The following is a 21,377-nucleotide window of genomic DNA, read 5'->3' as shown; positions in this document are numbered from 1 at the left end:
CAACACAGGCTCAACCCTAAAAAGGGGAGTTTAAGGCTTTGGCAGTACTTTTAAATGCCAAGTCGAAGTGGCAGTGAAACTGCACACACAGGCCTTGCCATGGCAGGGGCTATTTATGTGGGTGGCACAATCAGTGCTGCAGGCCCACTAGTAGCATTTAATTTACAAGCCCTGGGAACACGTAGTGCACTTTTCTAGGGACTTATAAGTAAATCAAATTTGCCAATTGAGGATGTACCAATGTTACCATGTTTAAAGGAGAGAGCAGATGCACTTTAGCATTGGTTAGCAAGTGAGCAGATTCCTAAAACCAGCTAAAATAGTGTCGGAAAAGTGGAGGGAGGCAGACAAAACATTGGGGGATGACCCCCCCAAGGCTGTCAGGTCTAACATGTGTCGCCCCCAGCTAAAAGTAGGGGGAGCTACCCAACCCCCTGGAAGCTCTCATCACTAAGGCGGAAGAATCTGGAGAGACCATCAGCATTGGCGTGGTCAGTCCCTGAACTATGCTTCACTGTAAAGTCCATCCCCTGTAGGGAGATGGACCACCTCAAGAGTTTAGGATTTTCGCCCCTCATCTGCATGAGCCATTTGAGGGGCCTGTCCAAACCCAATAGTGAGTCCCCAAAAAGGTATGGACTTAGCTTCTTCAATGCCCAGACCACAGCAAATGCTTCTCTTTCAGTGGCACTACACCTCTGTTCCCATGGTAATAACCTCCTACTAATGAAGGCTACTGGTTGGTCGAGGCCCTCCTCATTCAGCTGAATGGCATGCTTTGAAGAGTCTGTCTGCACTGTGAACTCCTTGGGGTAATTAGGGGCCCAGAGCACGGGTGCCATGTGCACATGGCTTCCTTGAGAGAATCAAAGGCTTTCTTACAAGCCTCTGTCCAGATCACCAACCTAGGCTTCAAGGAAGTCAGCTCAGTTAAGGGGGCCACCACAGTGCCACAACCCTTAACAATTCGGCAGTGGTAACCAGTGAGGCCTAGGAAGGCTCTCACTTTAGTTTGAGTTCTAGGTGATTGCCAGGCGTGATTGTCTCAATCTTGGCCTGGGGGGGCTGCAACTGGCCACCACCTACTAGGCGTCCCAAGTACACCATGGAACCCTGCCCAATTTGGCACTTACTGGCCTTGATTGTCAGTCCTGCTTGTTGCAGGGGCTGGAGCAGGTGTTCCTCCCAGCTGGCACTGTAGACAGCAATGTTGTCTAGATAGGCAGCGCAGAACGCATCCTTACCAGCCAGGACCCAGTCAACCAACCACTGGAAGGTAGCCGGGGCATTTTTCAAGCCAAAAGACATTACCCAGAACTGGTAATGTCCCTCAGTTGTTGAAAATGCAGACATGAAGTTAGTGCCTCTGTCAGACACTATCTCCTTGGAGAACCCCACACGGGCAAAGATCCCCATCAGAGCTCTGGTCACCACTGGTGCATTCACCGGCCTCAGAGGGATTGCCTCTGGGTAGTGGCTGGCATGGTCCACCAAACCCAGGATAAACTTGTTGTCCAGGGCAGGTTTGGGGTCCAATGGACCAATGATGTTGATGCCCACCCTTTCAAAGGGGGTGCCAATGACGGGGAGTGGGATCAGGGGAGCCTTTAGCTTTTTCCCGGTCTTCCCACTGGCCTGGCAGGTGGGACAGGACCTACAGAATGTATCTGAGCCTGTCTGCATTCGGGGCCTATAGAAGTGGGTGACAAGCCTGGCAAAGGCATTGTCTTGTCCTAAATATGCAGTGAGCCAGGCCCAGTAGGAAGGCTCGGTAACACTGGGGACCACACGTGTTGCCCCAGTACCCAGAGCCTTAGGCTCCGAGTAGATAAGGTGATCCCTAGAGGCTTAATCTGCTGCTTGGGCTGAGGCCTGTTGCCTCAAGCCCTCAACAGAGTGACACTCTGTGCCTTGCAGAATTCCTCTCTGGTTGGCCCACCCTCAACTTGCCAGCCAGCAAGCTCAGGTAAGTCACCTAGGGCAGCAATGTCTTCCCTGGTTTGGCTCAGGGGACCCCATCAACCTTCACAGAGGGAATTTCTGGTACCGGTTTCCTGCACCCCTTGCCCCTCTCCTTGGCAGCTGTCTGGGCCATTCTTGCAGGCTCCAGATGCCATTGACTTCCCTCCCGGGCAGCCATGGACCGTGCAGTCATGCAGACCCACTCAGGCAATCCCATTGCCCACCCAATGCCCTCATGGTGTCCCTGAATGTCCTAGGCAAAAGCAGGGCCCTGGTCCAAGTGGAATGCTGCAACCGCATTTGTACCAATAAAGACCAGCAAGTTCTTTAGTAACAGTTCAAGTGTCAGCCGACCGCTGTGGCCATACCCACAGGAATCTAGAACAAGAATCAACAGCGACTAAGATGTATTTGTATGCACCGTCTGGTTGTAAGGGACCACAATCTTCCAGGTACACACATTGTAGTGGCCTATTGGAAACTAAGAGGGATGTCTGTGAAGGGCATTTGATGTTGGAGCCCTTTATTTGCTGGCCAATCTCACAGCCAAGGACATATTGCTTGGCCTGTTTGTATAGACACGGCCACCAGAAATGTTTCTGTAAAAATGATATTGTGGCCGCCACAATAGCATGGGCAGACATGCGCTGCATTGTTGAGATCTAATCTCTGGTCTTGGTTGGGGATCACTCGATCTACCACCCCAGGAATTGTCGCAAAGGCAATATTATGTGCACTGATGTGGTATGAATATTTTGCAAGGTATGCTTTTGGAAGAGGCTTGCCCTCAGCTGAAGCTTTCACTGTAACTTGAATCTCACTATCCAATCGCGTGTGAGAACGAGTCACTGCAGCAACAGAAGCCAAAGCTACTGCATATTTTCTACAACGTGTACTCCTACACTTTGATGGCCCAGTGCATGTACTACATGAGTATCTGGTAGCTTATCCGTAAGATCAGCCACCCTCCCCCCCAGAGTTCTGTGGTTGTGTCCCCTTTGAGTCTATGAACCCGTTCAACCACCAGTGGTTGAAATAATCATTGTACGACTGGACACATTGGTACGAATCACACACAATCTGTGTGAGCTGTTCTGGATCCATATGTTCCAGTGCAAACATAAGAGCTTTGCACTCAGCCAACCGTGCTGTGCAGTCCCCAAGAGTCTGCGTGTTGGTATTTTGAGGGTGAGATACACCTTCCCTCATCACTCTGCTGACAGTCAGTGACTGAGTATTGATGTTTCGTACTTACAGCTGGTTGTGCTGAACCATCAGTGTAAATGACAGTTTGTTATCTGTTAAGTGGCAAAATATCTAGAGGAGTGGGATACTCCTGCTCCTACTGGAGAAACTCTTGTGTTTGAAGTTTTGGATCAAAGATGTAATCAACATCGGTGGCAGCCAGGGAGGCTGCCCACTGAATTCAACGTGGGTGTAATGCTTTAGCATTAGGGACGCTTGCTTTGGTGACGGCCTCAAGGGCTGGTACCAGGGTAACTACAATGATGCGTTTCCCTTGGGCAAGTGGCCTCTCCTTTACGACAGCCATCTGTATAGCAGTCAGAATCTTTTCTTTGGGTTCAAAACGTTGTTCTGCGTTTGAGTACAAATGTGATGTGTATGCTATGGGCACTGTGTCACCCTCGTTAAAGGTGACATAAGTGAACTCAATGGCACCAGCTAATATTCTGATGACCACATTTGTTTTGCTGTCGTGTGTGTGTTTTGCTTCTAGCATGTCTTGCTGCAACCCTCTAAGGATGCGCGTCTGCTCAACTGTCCGACTTTTTGCTTGAAAAATCTGGGAAAATTAAATCATAGAGGTGTTTGATGCATTGAGCATAATCTGGAATGTATGTTCTGCCAAAGTTAAAGAAACTAAGTAATGGCTGCCCCTGCACTGCCCATGCCCACGGCATGGGCAGACAGTGCACATTCCGATGGTGCTGTTGTGCTATGGTATTGGCTTCAGCTTTCTTAAGGGAGCCAAGACCAATATGGTAGCACTGTTCCTGCCAGTCAGCCTGGTGGGAACGGATAATACAGTGATCCCGCCAGTCAGCCCGGAGGAACCATTGTAAAATGCTTGGGGGTCGGCTCCTCCGACTGCCAAACTCATAATGAGGCTCTTTGTCTAACTGCCATAGGAAGGGCAAATCTTTTATCCAGTTCTTTCAACCAGGATATAAGATTTACTAATGTTGTCCAGTGTTGAGTCAATCGGAGGAGGTGTTGGTGCGTCTGGCACCAGCAGAAGACAGTCATTCCAGTTATCTCCTCTACGTTTATTTGAGGTAGGCAATTCTGCTACCTCGTGCCCTAATGTAACTTTAACTTGTGCACTCGCCATGAACTACTAATTACTTCCCATATTACATCACTCATGACATGTTCTATGACATCAATGATGACAACACTGTGCATGGCCGGGTACAAGTTATAGTTACTTTAGGGCACGAGTCAAAGTTACATGTATATTTCAGTGGTTTTGTTTGTTTAAAACAGTATGTCTTAACTGACATTTCCACCTAACTACAATGTCCCTTCAACCTTTTTTTTCATTGAAAAAAAATATATACATCTTATCTATACACATGTATAACTACTGATATATATTCGCTTTCCTCCATTGAAACTTATGTCACATTTTAAAGAAAACCTGCTACAATAATTGTTGTAACAATGATCCCTTAAATCCACCCCAAAGTTGCAATGGATATGTACAAGCATTATTTCTCAGACAAGCAAAACATGTTACATTCTCTAATGTCTTGTAATTCACAACCACCTCTTCTCATGCTCACCTGAAATCCTTAACTCGGGTTCCATTGTCTTCTGAACACATGATTCCTCCTTTGGTCTTGTGCTCAGTGAAAACACTGCTGTTATAAGTGGAACCCCTGAAAAGAGACACACCATATATAATTGCACGAGAGAATGAAAGAATAAACACAATGAGTTAAGAAACCTGTGAAGTATAACCAAAAATCAACTATCTGAAAGGAGGCCTTAAAACATGAGCTACAGAACAGAAAACAAAAGGTGAGTGATGCCACAGTGTGTACAGGAGAAAAAACAAAACTGTCCAAGCACAACTACACAAACTGCATCTACATCACCAGCGGCCGCGGTGGAAATAACATCAGAGAGGTGTCAGTTTCCTAGCAGCATACAAAAAACTGCAAAGGCAATTAACCAAACCTATTCAAACGACTTCATTTTTTATAAATGAAGGAAGAGTATTTTACCCTTTGGTAATCTATAAAGCCCCTTGTCAGAAGCAAGCACTGGTTATGTGAATTGTGTAGAAAGTGTTAGAAGAACCTCAACTTCTGAACACTGAGTTGAATTAAGGAGGACTCACTTGCTGTTACTGATGTCAATTTGGAATTCTTTCATTTTAAGGTGTCTACTCATGTTGTAAAGGATGTGGCTTTTATCTATCTACAAATAAAGAAATTAGAGGGTTAAAAGATTATCTGCTTGTACTATAATCATAGCGGTAAAATTGTTACCTCCAACTTTTTATTCAGCAGGATTTTTGTTTGCTTTAGTTATGATAGACTTGAACGCTCTGTGAGCCTTTGGTGCAATGACACACTGTCCAACACAAGGGTAAACCCGCACCCTCCCCGAGCCTTAGGTGTAGTGTCTAAAACAAGAGTACACAATTTGAGGCTGAATGTGATGGAGCTCTGGTCAGATATTACAAGCAGGCTGATCCTGGTAAAAGTCTAGAGGTAAAAAATATCAAAAGGGACTGTCACTTTTCAGAAGAAAAAGCCTCTTTGAGCGGGCTGCTGCTCAAATTGTAGCCCGTGGTTTGAAACCGAAAGCCGGATACCTAACGCAGGCTGGTACCGCTGGAGCTCTGGAGAAGAGGCCTGGACCTGCCGTCTGTGACCAGAGAGGAGCCCTGACCTGCTGCATCTGCTTTCTCTTGTATCGAGAACAAAGAGTTGGAATCCTTCAAGGGCCAGCAGATGAGTCCCAAAAAATGAAAAACTGGAGGTGAACACCCAAGGGGTCACTTTGAAACAACTGCACATTGTCCAACACAAGAAGTGCAACAATTTAGGACTTACCCAAGTCAGGGTCGCCGCTGCTCTCTTCAATTTCCTCAGCAAGACGATCGATAAAAGGTGAAGCTGCCTCTTCTTTGTTCCTCAATAAAATAGCAGTATTACCAAAGAAAGCCAGGTAGAAAAACTTATCGACAGTTACAGGTTTATACAGACTGAGTTTCATCTGTTACAAATATACAATTTTAGACCAATAATATTCTCCCCATAAGATTAGGACCATTACTTTTTACAAGTTCAGAAGACCTTGACATTTGCATTTTTTGTTTACTCTGTAAAAATAGGCATTGCTGCAAGTGAGTGAAACTACTAAAGGAAAGAACGTCATGTTCAGAAAATCTATCCTCTCTTTAACACCTGTTCTGTGGGGTAATCCTCTCTTAACACCCATTCCTAGGGGTATCCTCTCAACACCCATTCTGTGGGGTATCCTCTCTTAACACCTGTTCTGTGGGGTATCCTCTCTTAACACCTGTTCTGTGGGGTATCCTCTCTTAACACACAATCTGAGGGGTATCCTCTCTTAACACCTATTCTGTGGGGTATCCTCTCTCACCGCCTATTCTGTGGCATATCCTCTCTTAATACCTATTCTGTGGGGTATCCTCTCTTAACACACATTCTGTGGGGTATCCTCTCTTAACACACATTCTGTGGAGTATCCTCTCTTAACACCTGTTCTGTGGGGTAATCCTCTCTTAACACCCATTCTGTGGGGTATCCTCTCTTAACACCTATTCTGCGGGGTATCCTCTCTTAACGCCTATTCTGTGGGGTATCCTCTCTTAACACCTGTTCTGTGGGGTATCCTCTCTTAACACCTGTTCTGTGGGGTATCTTCTCTTAACACCTGTTCTGTGGGGCTATCCTCTCTTTACACCTGTTCTGTGGGGTATCCTCTCTTAACACTTATTCTGTGGGGTATCCTCTCTTAACACCTATTCTGTGGGGTATCCTCTCTTAACTCCCATTCTGTGGGGTATCCTCCCTTAACACCTATTCTGTGGGGTATCCTCTCTTAACACCTATTCTGTGGGGCTATCCTCTCTTAACATCTATTCTGTGGGGTATCCTCTCTTAACACCCATTCTGTAGGGTATCCTCTCTTAACACCCATTCTGTATGGTATCCTCTCTTAACAACTGTTCTGTGGGGTTATCCTCACTTTAGACCTATTCTGTGGGGTATCCTCTCTTAACTCCCATTCTGTGGGGTATCCTCTCTTAACACACATTCTGTGGAGTATCCTCTCTTAACACCCATTCTGTGGGGTATCCTCTCTTAACACCTGTTCTGTGGGGTAATCCTCTCTTAACACACATTCTGTGGAGTATCCTCTCTTAACACCTATTCTGTGGGGTATCCTCTCTTAACACCTATTCTGTGGGGTATCCTCTCTTAACTCCCATTCTGTGGGGTATCCTCCCTTAACACCTGTTCTGTGGGGTATCCTCTCTTAACACCTATTCTGTGTGGCTATCCTCTCTTAACATCTATTCTGTGGGGTATCCTCTCTTAACACCCATTCTGTAGGGTATCCTCTCTTAACACCCATTATGTATGGTATCCTCTCTTAACAACTGTTCTGTGGGGTTATCCTCACTTTACACCTATTCTGTGGGGTATCCTCTCTTAACTCCCATTCTGTGGGGTATCCTCTCTTAACACACATTCTGTGGAGTATCCTCTCTTAACACCTGTTCTGTGGGGTATCCTCTCTTAACACCCATTCTGTGGGGTATCCTCTCTTAACACCTGTTCTGTGGGGTATCCTCTCTTAACACCCATTCTGTGGGGTATCCTCTCTTAACACCTGTTCTGTGGGGTAATCCTCTCTTAACACACATTCTGTGGAGTATCCTCTCTTAACACCCGTTCTGTGGGGTATCCTCTCTTAACACCTATTCTGTGGGTTATCCTCTCTTAATACCTATTCTGTGGGGTATCCTCTATTAACACCCATTGAGTGGGGTATCCTCTCTTAACACCTATTCTGTGGGGTATCCTCTCTTAACTCCCATTCTGTGGGGTATCCTCTCTTAACACACATTCTGTGGGGTATCCTCTCTTAACACCCATTCTGTGGGGTATCCTCTCTTAACACCTGTTCTGTGGGGTAATCCTCTCTTTAACACCTGTTCTGTGGGGTATCCTCTCTTAACACACATTCTGTGGGGTATCCTCTCTTAACACACAATCTGAGGGGTATCCTCTCTTAAAACCCATTCTGTGGGGTATCCTCTCTTAACACCTATGCTGCGGGGTATCCTCTCTTAACATCCATTCCGTGGGGTATCCAACAACTTTTCTGCGGGCTATCCTCTCAACACCTATTCTGTGGGGTATCCGCTCTTAACACACGTTCTGTGGGGTATCCTCTCTTAACACACATTCTGTGGGGTATCCTCTCCTAACACCTGTTCTGTGGGGTATCCTCTTTTAACACCTGTTCTGTGGGGTATCTTCTCTTAACACCTGTTCTGTGGGGTATCTTCTCTTAACACCTATTCTGTGGGGCTATCCTGTCTTAACACCTATTCTGTGGGCCTATCCTCTTTTAACACCTGTTCTGTGGGGCTGTCATTTCTTAAGACCTATTCTGTGGGGCTATCGTCCCTTAATACCTATTCTGTGGGGTTAACTTCTCTTAACACCTATTATGTGTGGTTACCCTCCCTAAACACCTATTCTGTCGGGGCTATCGTCTCATAACACCTACTCTGGGGTTTTTTCTTAACACCTATTCTGTGGGGTAATCTCTCTTAATACCTATCTGGGGGTGGGGGCATCACTTTGATTCAATGCCATGTCTACTAGAGGCAGTTTTGAAAATCAAAACTGACTGATACGTTTAACGTAACACCTATTAAGATTTAATACAAAACAACCAAGTATATTTTTTAATACTGCCTGATCTGTACATCACCTTTACTTCTGACATTTTAGTTGTTAAATTGTTTTCTGCTAATTACATTTGATATGAATTTGGACTTATATACTAACTCTAATGTTGTTTTGGTGCAACACTACATATGCCAAATGCACTTTTGTTTGAAGAATGCGATTGCATGTCTTGGACTACAAAAAGTAAGCTTAGAAGTCCTCACAGAAACCTTTTTTTTATGTTTAGGCACAAGATTGTTTACACAGTGCTTGAGTTCAGCCATAGCTTATATCAAGACTGAAGGCCCGAAAGTCTAACAATCCAGTTTCCCGCAGAGGCACAACAATTTCTGCACAGGTGAATATGACACAGTCTTCCTGAGAGTCAGAAGTTTGTGGCAGTATAACACTACTGGTGATGCACACTATTCCATGTTATTTGCGCAATCTTGCTGTAGAAATTGTAGAGGGCTACTGTGGGTAATTTCCCAAGACAAGGATTCAGAAAGGCGGAGGTATTTTAATATTTCCAATATTCTTACCTCTGCTAAGACAATCTCTTCTTTGGTCAGGATTGGAGATCCCAGCAGTCTGGAGGTGGTGGCGGTCCTAATCTGCCAGGGCACTTGGCATGGGCAGTGCAGGGCCCCCTGGCCTGCACGATCGCTTTGCAGACAGTGAACATTGCGAGGGTGCTGTAGCACGTTTCCCACTAGGCCAGCGAGTGGAAACTCAGGTTCGCTCAATGCCACAATCTGTAAGCCTTATTTCCTGGGGATCAGCACACATGCCAAGTGTATGCCCTTTGTGAGTGTATGCGCCTTGTTACAACCTGTAATGAGTACCTTGTTTCATGCAATTCAACACATGTCCTGTGTGTGTACTTTTGTGAGTGCATATTAAGCCCATAAGTGGATGTGGTGTCTCATCCGCTTGGGAGAACACATGTGCCATAAAAGTACGCTTAATCGTACTGCATATCTGTAACAGTGCCTTATCCGCTGTGGGTTAATAATGTGCCCTGTGCGTACGCGCTGACTACCGTAGTCTGTGACTAGTGCCTTATCTACCATGAATTAACACACATGTCCTGCGTGCCCGTGTGAGTACATACTCACTGCTAGTTTCCAAGTGGTACCTTATATGGAGCAGGTAAGCAGCTGTGCCCTAAGTGTGCATTTGTGAGTGGTTTCACTGCGTAAGACTGCACTGCTGCACTGGTTTCCTATGAAGAAGACATGCCTTTTGTGTGCCTCTGTGAGGACATACACCTTACATGTGCCTCCATGTGTGTGTACTCATTGCTGTGATCAGTAGTGCATTGTCTAGTGAGGACATACACCTTGTGTGTGCCCCCGTGTGTGTGTGTTCAATGCTGCGGTCAATAAGCAGTGCCTTGCCTAGTGAGGACATACACTGTGTATGTGCCCCCGTGTGTGGTCACTTCTTTAATCGGTAAGCAGTGCATTGTGTAGTGAGGACATACACCTTGTGTGTGCCTCCATGAGTGTGTACTCATTGCTGTGATCAGTAGTGCATTGTCTAGTGAGGACATACACCTTACATGTGCCTCCATGTGTGTGTACTCATTGCTGTGATCAGTAGTGCATTGTCTAGTGAGGACATACACCTTATGTGTGCCTCCATGTGTGTGTGTTCAATGCTGCAGCCAATAAGCAGTGCCTTGCCTAGTGAGGACATACACCTTGTGTGTGCCTCCATGTGTGTGTACTCTTTGCTGTGATCAGTAGTGCATTGTCTAGTGAGGACATACACCTTACGTGTGCCTCTATGTGTGTGTGGGCCATTGCTGTGATCAGTAGTGCATTGTCTAGTGAGGACATACACCTTATGCGTGCCTCCATGAGTGTGTGTTCAATGCTGCAGCCAATAAGCAGTGCCTTGCCTAGTGAGGACATACACCTTGTGTGTGCCTCCATGTGTGTGTACTCTTTGCTGTGATCAGTAGTGCATTGTCTAGTGAGGACATACACCTTACGTGTGCCTCCATGTGTGTGTACTCTTTGCTGTGATCAGTAGTGCATTGTCTAGTGAGGACATACACCTTATGTGTGCCCCCGTGTGTGGTCACTTCTTTATTCGGTAAGCAGTGCCTTGTCTAGTGAGGACATACACCTCGTGTGTGCCTCCATGAGTCAGTGGTCATTTCTGTGATTGGGAAGCAGTGCCTTGCCTAGTGAGGACATACACCTTGTGTGTGTCTCCATGTGTGTGTGGGCCATTGCTGTGATCAGTAGTACATTGTCTAGTGAGGACATTCACCTTACATGTGCCTCCATGTGTGTGTACTCATTACTGTGATCAGTAGTGCATTGTCTAGTGAGGACATACACCTTATGTGTGTCTCCATGAGTGTGTACTCATTGCTGTGATCAGCAGTGCATTGTCTAGTGAGGACATACACCTTGTGTGTGCCCCCGTGTGTGTGTACTCATTGCTGTGATCAGTAGTGCATTGTCTAGTGAGGACATACACCTTGTGTGTGCCTCCATGAGTGTGTACTCATTGCTGTGATCAGTAGTGCATTGTCTAGTGAGGGCATACACCTTGTGTGTGTCTCCATGAGTGTGTGTTCAATGCTGTGGTCAATAAGCAGTGCATTGTCTAGTGAGGACATACACCTTGTGTGTGCCTCCATGTCTGTGTACTCATTGCTGTGATCAGTAGTGCATTGTCTAGTGAGGACATACACCTTGTGTGTGCCCCTGTGTGTGGTCACTTCTTTAATCGGTAAGCAGTGCCTTGTCTAGTGAGGACATACACCTTATGTGTGCCCCCGTGTGTGGTCACTTCTTTAATCGGTAAGCAGTGCCTTGTCTAGTGAGGACATACACCTTGTGTGTGTCTCCATGAGTGTGTGTTCAATGCTTCAGCCAATAAGCAGTGCATTGTCTAGTGAGGATATATACCTTGTGTGTGCCCCCGTGTGTGTGTGTTCAATGCTGCGGTCAATAATCAGTGCCTTGCCTAGTGAGGACATACACTGTGTATGTGCCCCCGTGTGTGGTCACTTCTTTAATCGGTAAGCAGTGCATTGTGTAGTGAGGACATACACCTTGTGTGTGCCTCCATGAGTGTGTACTCATTGCTGTGATCAGTAGTGCATTGTCTAGTGAGGACATACACCTTACATGTGCCTCCATGTGTGTGTACTCATTGCTGTGATCAGTAGTGCATTGTCTAGTGAGGACATACACCTTATGTGTGCCTCCATGTGTGTGTACTCATTGCTGTGATCAGTAGTGCATTGTCTAGTGAGGACATACACCTTGTGTGTGCCCCCGTGTGTGTGTGTTCAATGCTGCGGTCAATAAGCAGTGCCTTGCCTAGTGAGGACATACACTGTGTATGTGCCCCCGTGTGTGGTCACTTCTTTAATCGGTAAGCAGTGCATTGTGTAGTGAGGACATACACCTTGTGTGTGCCTCCATGAGTGTGTACTCATTGCTGTGATCAGTAGTGCATTGTCTAGTGAGGACATACACCTTACATGTGCCTCCATGTGTGTGTACTCATTGCTGTGATCAGTAGTGCATTGTCTAGTGAGGACATACACCTTATGTGTGCCTCCATGTGTGTGTGTTCAATGCTGCAGCCAATAAGCAGTGCCTTGCCTAGTGAGGACATACACCTTGTGTGTGCCTCCATGTGTGTGTACTCTTTGCTGTGATCAGTAGTGCATTGTCTAGTGAGGACATACACCTTACGTGTGCCTCTATGTGTGTGTGGGCCATTGCTGTGATCAGTAGTGCATTGTCTAGTGAGGACATACACCTTATGCGTGCCTCCATGAGTGTGTGTTCAATGCTGCAGCCAATAAGCAGTGCCTTGCCTAGTGAGGACATACACCTTGTGTGTGCCTCCATGTGTGTGTACTCTTTGCTGTGATCAGTAGTGCATTGTCTAGTGAGGACATACACCTTACGTGTGCCTCCATGTGTGTGTACTCTTTGCTGTGATCAGTAGTGCATTGTCTAGTGAGGACATACACCTTATGTGTGCCCCCGTGTGTGGTCACTTCTTTATTCGGTAAGCAGTGCCTTGTCTAGTGAGGACATACACCTCGTGTGTGCCTCCATGAGTCAGTGGTCATTTCTGTGATTGGGAAGCAGTGCCTTGCCTAGTGAGGACATACACCTTGTGTGTGTCTCCATGTGTGTGTGGGCCATTGCTGTGATCAGTAGTACATTGTCTAGTGAGGACATTCACCTTACATGTGCCTCCATGTGTGTGTACTCATTACTGTGATCAGTAGTGCATTGTCTAGTGAGGACATACACCTTATGTGTGTCTCCATGAGTGTGTACTAATTGCTGTCATCAGCAGTGCATTGTCTAGTGAGGACATACACCTTGTGTGTGCCCCCGTGTGTGTGTACTCATTGCTGTGATCAGTAGTGCATTGTCTAGTGAGGACATACACCTTGTGTGTGCCTCCATGAGTGTGTACTCATTGCTGTGATCAGTAGTGCATTGTCTAGTGAGGGCATACACCTTGTGTGTGTCTCCATGAGTGTGTGTTCAATGCTGTGGTCAATAAGCAGTGCATTGTCTAGTGAGGACATACACCTTGTGTGTGCCTCCATGTCTGTGTACTCATTGCTGTGATCAGTAGTGCATTGTCTAGTGAGGACATACACCTTGTGTGTGCCCCTGTGTGTGGTCACTTCTTTAATCGGTAAGCAGTGCCTTGTCTAGTGAGGACATACACCTTATGTGTGCCCCCGTGTGTGGTCACTTCTTTAATCGGTAAGCAGTGCCTTGTCTAGTGAGGACATACACCTTGTGTGTGTCTCCATGAGTGTGTGTTCAATGCTTCAGCCAATAAGCAGTGCATTGTCTAGTGAGGATATATACCTTGTGTGTGCCTCTATGTGTGTGTACTCATTGCTGTGATCAGTAGTGCATTGTCTAGTGAGGACATACACCTTATGTGTGCCTCCATGAGTGTGTGTTCAATGCTGTGGTCAATAAGCAGTGCCTTGTCTAGTGAGGACATACACTGTGTGTGCCTCCATGAGTGTGTGGTCACTGCCGTGATTGGGAAGCAGTGCCTTGCCTAGTGAGTACATACACTTTGTGTGTGCCCCTGTGTGTGGTCACTTCTGTAATCGGTAAGCAGTGCCTTGTCTAGTGAGTACATACACCTTGTGTGTGCCCGTGTGTGGTCACTTCTGTAATCGGTAAGCAGTGCCTTGCCTAGTGAGGACATACACCTTGTGTCTGCCTCCATGAGTGTTTGGTCACTGACGTGATTGGGAAGCAGTGCCTTGCTGTAGGAGGCTGGCCTGGCTTGTAGTGAGTACCAAGGGGTACTTACACCTTGCACCAGGTCCAGTTATCCCTTATTAGTGTAGAAGAGGTGTCTAGCAGCTTAGGCTGATAGAAAAGGGTAGCTTAGCAGAGCAGCTTAGGCTGAACTAGGAGACATGCAAAGCTCCTACTATACCACTGGTGTCATATGCACAATATCATAAGAAAACACAATACACAGATATACTAAAAATAAAGGTACTTTATTTTTATGAAAATATGCCAAAAGTATCTCAGTGAGTACCCTCAGTATGAGGATAGCAAATATACACAAGATATGCAGTAATAGCAATAGAAAGCAATGCAAGCAATGTGCAGTCACAATAGATTGCAATGAGAGCACATAGGTATAGGGGCAACACAAACCATATACTCCAAAAGTGGAATGCGAATCATGAATGGACCCCAAACCTATGTGACCTTGTAGAGGGTCGCTGGGACTGTAAGAAAACAGTGAGGGTTAGAAAAATAGCCCACCCCAAGACCCTGAAAAGTGGGTGCAAAGTGCACCTAAGTTCCCCAGAGAGCACAGAAGTCGTGATAGGGGAATTCTGCAAGGAAGACCAACACCAGCAATACAACAACAATGGATTTCCAGACGAGAGTACCTGTGGAACAAGGGGACCAAGTCCAAGAGTCACACTCAAGTCGTGAGTGGGCAGATGCCCAAGAAATGCCAGCTGAGGGTGCAAAGAAGCTGCCACCGGATGGTAGAAGCTGTGGATTCTGCAAGAACGAAGAGGACTAGGAACTTCCCCTTTGGAGGATGGATGTCCCACGTCGTGAAGAAGCTTGCAGAGGTGTTTCCGTGCAGAAAGACCGCAAACAAGCCTTGCTAGCTGCAAGGGTCGCGGTTAGGGTTTTTGGATGCTGCTGTGGCCCAGGAGGGACCAGGATGTCGCCAATTGCGTCAGGAGACAGAGGGGGCGCCCAGCAAGACAAGGAGCCCACTCAGAAGCAAGCAGCACCCGCAGAAGTGCCAGAACAGGCACTATGAAGAAGAGTGAACCGGAGCTCACCCGAAGTCACAAAGGAAGGTCCCACGACGCCGGAGGACAACTCAGGAGGTCGTGCACTGCAGGTTAGAGTGTCAGGGACCCAGGCTTGGCTGTGCACAAAGGAAATCCTGGAAGAGTGCACAGGAGCCGGAGCAGCTGCAAATCACGCGGTACCCAGCAATGCAGTCTAGCGTGGGTAGGCAAGGACTTACCTCCACCAAACTTGAACTGAAGAGTCACTGGACTGTGGGAGTCACTTGGACAGAGTTGCTGAGTTCCAGGGACCACGCTCGTCGTGCTGAGAGGGGACCCAGAGGACCGGTGATGCAGTCTTTTGGTGCCTGCGGTTGCAGGGGGAAGATTCCGTCGACCCACAGGAGATTTCTTCGGAGCTTCTAGTGCAGAGAGGAGGCAGACTACCCCCACAGCATGCACCACCAGGGAAACAGTCAAGAAGGCGGCTGGATCAGCGATACAAGGTTGCAGTAGTCGTCTTTGCTACTTTGTTGCAGTTTTGCAGGCGTCCAGAGCAGTCAGCGGTCGATTCCTTGGCAGAAGGTGAAGAGAGTGATGCAGAGGAACTCTGATGAGCTCTTGCATTCGTTATCTAAAGAATTCCCCAAAGCAGAGACCCTAAATAGCCAGAAAAGGAGGTTTGGCTACTTAGGAAGGAGGATAGGCTAGCAACACAGGTAAGAGCCTATCAGAAGGAGTCTCTGACGTCACCTGCTGGCCCTGGCCACTCAGAGCAGTCCAGTGTGCCAGCAGCACCTCTGTTTCCAAGATGGCAGAGGTCTGGAGCACACTGGAGGAGCTCTGGGCACCTCCCAGGGGAGGTGCAGGTCAGGGAAGTGGTCACTCCCCTTTCCTTTGTCCAGTTTCGCGCCAGAGCAGGGCTGGGGGATCCCTGAACCGGTGTAGACTGGCTTATGCAGAGATGGGCACCATCTGTGCCCATCAAAGCATTTCCAGAGGCTGGGGGAGGCTACTCCTCCCCAGCCCTGACACCCTTTTCCAAAGGGAGAGGGTGTAACACCCTCTCTCTGAGGAAGTCCTTTGTTCTGCCTTCCTGGGCCAAGCCTGGCTGGACCCCAGGAGGGCAGAAACCTGTCTGAGGGGTTGGCAGCAGCAGCAGCTGCAGTGAGACTCGGGGGATCATGGAATTGTCTCCCCAATGCCAGAATGACATTGGGGTGACAATTCCATGATCTTAGACATGTTACATGGCCATGTTCGGAGTTACCATTGTGACGCTATACATATGTCGTGACATATGTGTAGTGCACGCGTGTAATGGTGTCCCCGCACTCACAAAGTCCGGGGAATTTGCCCTGAACAATGTGGGGGCACCTTGGCTAGTGCCAGGGTGCCCACACACTAAGTAACTTAGCACTCAACCTTTACCAGGTAAAGGTTAGACATATAGGTGACTTATAAGTTACTTAAGTGCAGTGTAAAATGGCTGTGAAATAACGTGGACGTTATTTCACTCAGGCTGCACTGGCAGTCCTGTGTAAGAATTGTCAGATCTCCCTATGGGTGGCAAAAGAAATGCTGCAGCCCATTGGGATCTCCTGGAACCCCAATACCCTGGGTACCTCAGTACCATATACTAGGGAATTATAAGGGTGTTCCAGTATGCCAATGTAAATTGGTGAAATTGGTCACTAGCCTGTTAGTGACAATTTGGAAAGAAATGAGAGAGCATAACCACTGAGGTTCTGGTTAGCAGAGCCTCAGTGAGACAGTTAGTCATAACACAGGTAACACATTCAGGGCACACTTATGAGCACTGGGGCCCTGGCTGGCAGGGTCCCAGTGACACATACAACTAAAACAACATATATACAGTGAAATATGAGGGTAACATGCCAGGCAAGATGGTACTTTCCTACACTTGCCTAGTGAGTACATACACTTTTTGTGTGCCCCCGTGTGTGGTCACTTCTTTAATCGGTAAACAGTGCCTTGTCTAGTGAGGACATACACTGTGTGTGTGCCTCCATGAGTGTGTGGTCACTGCCGTGATTGGGAAGCAGTGCCTTGCCTAGTGAGTACATACACTTTGTGTGTGCCTCCGTGTGTGGTCACTTCTGTAATCGGTAAGCGGTGCCTTGTCTAGTGAGAACATACACCTCGTGTGTGCCTCTATGAGTGAGTGGTCATTTCTGTGATTGGGAAGCAGTGCCTTGTCTAGTGAGCACACGTGTCCCATATGCATGAAGCTGTCATTCTTACATCAAGGCTAAAGCACCCCTTGCTTACTTGGGGAGCATGTGACACTGTTTCTTCTCTCGGACTCAGTGTTGTCCAGAGGGTGGAGCAGTTGTGTTCCTTTCGTTATCAATGAAAAGACAGTGCTAGCAATTAGAGGGCCTATTAAAGAAAGAAATCACAAATTAATAATAATACAAGGGGCAATATACAGTACTGAGCAGAATCTGCTGTTTGTCTCACACAACACATGTTTATCAATACACGTTTATGGGTGGAGCGTGTCAGGCACAGTCCAAAAATTCCAAGACAAACAAAGTGACAGATGTGCACACCCTTACAATGTGAGAGAAGTCCTCACTCCCCTCACAAAACATAATGTGAGAGATGGACTTCAGGAGATTCTCTTCAGGAGAGACAGAGTGAGAGAGACGCTCGTGCTTCATGAGAGACAGGGTGTTTTCTGGTTATTATTCCTGGCTCTCTTAGCTGTTGCATGTATTAGTGGCAAATGAAAAAACAACAGATGATGGCCGGAATGCAGAACAAATCAAACATTCACCCCGAGTCACAGACCTGCCCTGGCAGTTCGGGCTGGACTGTTCCCATGGGAAACAGGCTCAAGACTGATTTGTATATGGCTGGGTCTAAACTGGAATGGCATGGCAAGCAAAAAAAATGATGGATTAAACCCAGATCTGTGACTGGGGGTGAATGTTTGATTTGTTCTGCATTCCGTCCATCATCTGTTGTTTTAGAACGCATGAATTAGCGGAGCAGGATACTGTCTGTCTAAGAAATGGATGGACAGAGTTTATGACAGACTTTTGTCGTGTTCTCTGAATTTATGAACTTGAGAACAATTGAGTATGAGGCACAGGAACTGGCCAAATGGGAGATTGGCCCTCAGGGACTTGGGTGAAAGCTGTGGTACGAAAGTAAGGTGTTCTGTGCCATGGGGTTCTTATACAGTTCGATTTCCAAAAGGCCTGCTGAGGAATGGATCAGGAGGTCAAGGAAGGGGAGATTCTCTTTGCTATACTCGTATGCGAATCTCAGGAAATTATTCTGAGAGTTCAGAATGTGATGGAAGTTGCGTTTCCACACGAGCTAACAAAAATATCTTCAATGAACTGCTTCCAAACCTTGATGTTGGAGCGGTATAGATTGCCAGGAGAGAGAACATGTCTCAAAAGCATGCGTGTATACATTTACCAGACTGGGGGCGAAGGTGCTGGACATGGAGGTTCCAGAAGTTTGCAAATACAAGTGGTCTTCAAAACGGAAATAGTTTTCTTTCGTGGCCAGATGGGCACATTTCATGGTGAAAGAAACAGATGTAAGAAAGTAATGGGCAGTAGCCCGAATCATGGACTGTACAGTAGCAATAGTCTGATCTTGGGGAGGCATGTGTAGAGCGACTCGCCATCAAAAGAGATCAAGAAATCAGTCTCTGTGTCAAAGGCAAGGCCATTGAGGCTTTTGAGGACATCTTCAGTGTCTTATAGGTAGGTGGGCATCTCACGGACAAGGGGTCTTTAGAAGAAATCAACAAACTGGGACAGTGGTTTGAGTAAGGAACCAATGCCTGAGATAATAGGTCTGGTGGGAGGAGGCCGTTGTGGTTATTGAATGTTAGGGAGTGTGCAGAAGTAAAGTAAAACAGGGTCACTTGCAGAAAGAAAGTCAGCTTCCTTTGGCTTCCTTTAGCAACAGCTTGATAGTGGATTGTAACTGCTTGGTAGGGTCGCGTTTGAGAGGTGGATAGGAACTTCTCACACTCAGCTGCTTAAGGCATTCGGCCCTATAGGTAACGGTGTCAAGGATGACAACTGCGCCGCCTTCGTCAGCCGGTTTATTAGTGATTGTAGTGTCCGTGCTGAGAGTGTTAATGGATGACTGTTCCACTAAAGAGAGATTTAAAAAACGGGTTTGGCCATTTTCTTGTTGCTCTCAAAATCTTTCAGTACTGCCTTTTCAAAGGTCAATACCTCGTTTGGGGATCATGCAAGAGGGTGGGTTGAATGTGGATTTATTTCTGAAGGTTGTATTTGGTTGCAAATCCCTGGTGTTGATCTCAGTACTGTCAGTGAAGAACAAATGCAGGCGTATTTTACGAAAGAACTGCAAGAGCTCTTTGTGTATCTGGAACGTATCCCCTTTTTATGTGTGGACAAATCCTAGCCTTTTTCTCAGCAACCTGGTTTCTAGAGGTGTTAGGACGCGGTTGCTGCAGTTAATGACTAGTTTGTTTCACTGCTCGTACCTGGTTGAGGGTCCCCTTTCATCATGCTCTGTATGCGGCAAGGTGACAGTGAGGGGCTCTAATGTATGACAGCCTCTTGATATGCCTCGGCCCTGCTCTACAAAGTAGGATTATAGATTGGAGGGGGTTGAAATTGTGGTACAGGATAACCCCAAGGTGTTGGGAGCCACCATAGGTGAGTTGGGGGTACAGGATACTGTTCACCACATCTACTTCAGCCTCTGCTTTGTGGGCCAGAGTAATTGGATCCACTTGATGGTGGTGTTTCAGGTTATAAGGTCAAGGTGTGGAATGTCCAGTCAATCTGGGGGGGGGGGGTATGGGGGGGAACAACTCCATTCTGGTGGCATATGTGTATCTGGGCAGGGAATCAGGTGGGCAAATCCTGCCCTGGGGGAGTTTGAGTTCCAGTATTCGTTTTGCAGAAGTCCAGGGCATCTGCGGGGGAATCGAAGATGCATGTTTTACTATTGATGTCGACCCGGAGTCTCGCAGGGTACAGCATACCATAATACAGTCTCAACTCTTTTTGGCGTCAGTAAACTTCGCTGAGCTTCCTGCACTGCCATGGTAAAGTCGGGCAATAGGAAAATCAACATACCCTGATACTGAAGGAGGCCCAGTTTCCTTGCCAGTCGTAATGTGATGTTACAGTCTCTGAAATTAAGTAATCGAGCAACGACTGGATGGGGTGTTGCACTCAGGACCGAATGCGGTCCTAAAGTTCTATGGGTCCGCTCTACCACAAATGTAGTAGTAAAGTTCTGACAACCAAGTAGCTCAGTGAGAAGCCTATTGACAAAGAGGTCCAAGTGTCCTGTGTCAGTGTACACCGCAAGACCTAGTATGCAGAGATTGTTGTGGTGATCGCACACCTCCAAATCCTCTTTCTTGACGGCTATAGTGCGCATTCTGGATTCCTGCTTCACCAGTCTTTTCTCCATCTTAGTGGTATTATCTTCAAGCGTGCCAGAGAGTTCTCCTGCCTCTTCTATCTGCTTGTCTTGTCATTCTAGGCACTCCTCCATCCGGTCCAGATGAGTAACAATTCTATTGAAGCAGGAATCGTTTGCATGAAACCCGGAACGGAGTTCAGCCAGGATCACACCCAGGTCCCAGGTTTGTTCCGACCCAGTCTCCCTCCATCACGCCGATCTCTATGGCAGCCAAGATGTCTGTCAGGGTGGGCGGCCTGGTTTTCTCGAATGGAAGCTTTCGCTGTTTGGGGTCTCACAGTGTGGGAGGGCAGTTGGCACCACCTGCCGATGGGGTGAGGCGGGGTGAGAGTAGGTGTGGTGAAAATCATAGATGGAAGCTTGATTCAGGCCTTGTAGGCATCCACCATCATCAGTATAAATCAAAAGGTACACTGTTCCTATTGAAAATGAACTATAGAGTGAAAGGGATGTCTCCAGGAGCAAGAACCCTCATGCATCACAGTGGATGACTGGCTTCATCATTGGGAAAGCTCCTCGTTAGGCCGGTACTGCAATGCCTAACGGGCTCCCCCAGAGGGGGTGCTCTTAACCGGTGTGCTCAAATAGTAGCACTTTCAAAACATTGAATTGGTTTGAGTGGGTGCCCAATAGGGAATACCCATATGTCAATGGAGTGAAAGAGAAAAGTTAAAATTGGT

The 21,377-nt window shown here is 47.0% G+C and overlaps 1 protein-coding gene across 2 annotated transcripts in view; it reads right to left on the bottom strand.

Annotated features, from left to right (window-relative positions):
• The window catches only part of LOC138287261 (zinc finger protein 1-like), a 94,960-nt gene that overhangs the window by 29,899 nt on the left and 43,684 nt on the right, over nt 1–21,377 (bottom strand). Inside the window, exons 3-4 of one of the 2 annotated variants that reach the window (XR_011202182.1) lie at nt 6,051–6,122; nt 4,770–4,865 (exon numbers count right to left, since the gene is read on the bottom strand). Coding sequence is in view for 1 of the 2 variants with exons in the window: in XM_069227621.1 (XP_069083722.1) it covers nt 4,770–4,865; nt 6,051–6,213 (259 nt within the window). In the remaining variant the exon portion in view is untranslated. Of the gene's footprint in view, nt 1–4,769; nt 4,866–6,050; nt 9,429–21,377 lie in introns of those variants that run through there. The other variant, XM_069227621.1, reaches the window with a different exon arrangement.

Source organism: Pleurodeles waltl, chromosome 4_1 (assembly GCF_031143425.1).
Source record: "Pleurodeles waltl isolate 20211129_DDA chromosome 4_1, aPleWal1.hap1.20221129, whole genome shotgun sequence".
NCBI lineage: Eukaryota > Metazoa > Chordata > Amphibia > Caudata > Salamandridae > Pleurodeles > Pleurodeles waltl.
The sequence above is the reverse complement of the archived record's forward strand: the minus strand, read 5'-3'. Positions and strand labels throughout refer to the sequence as shown.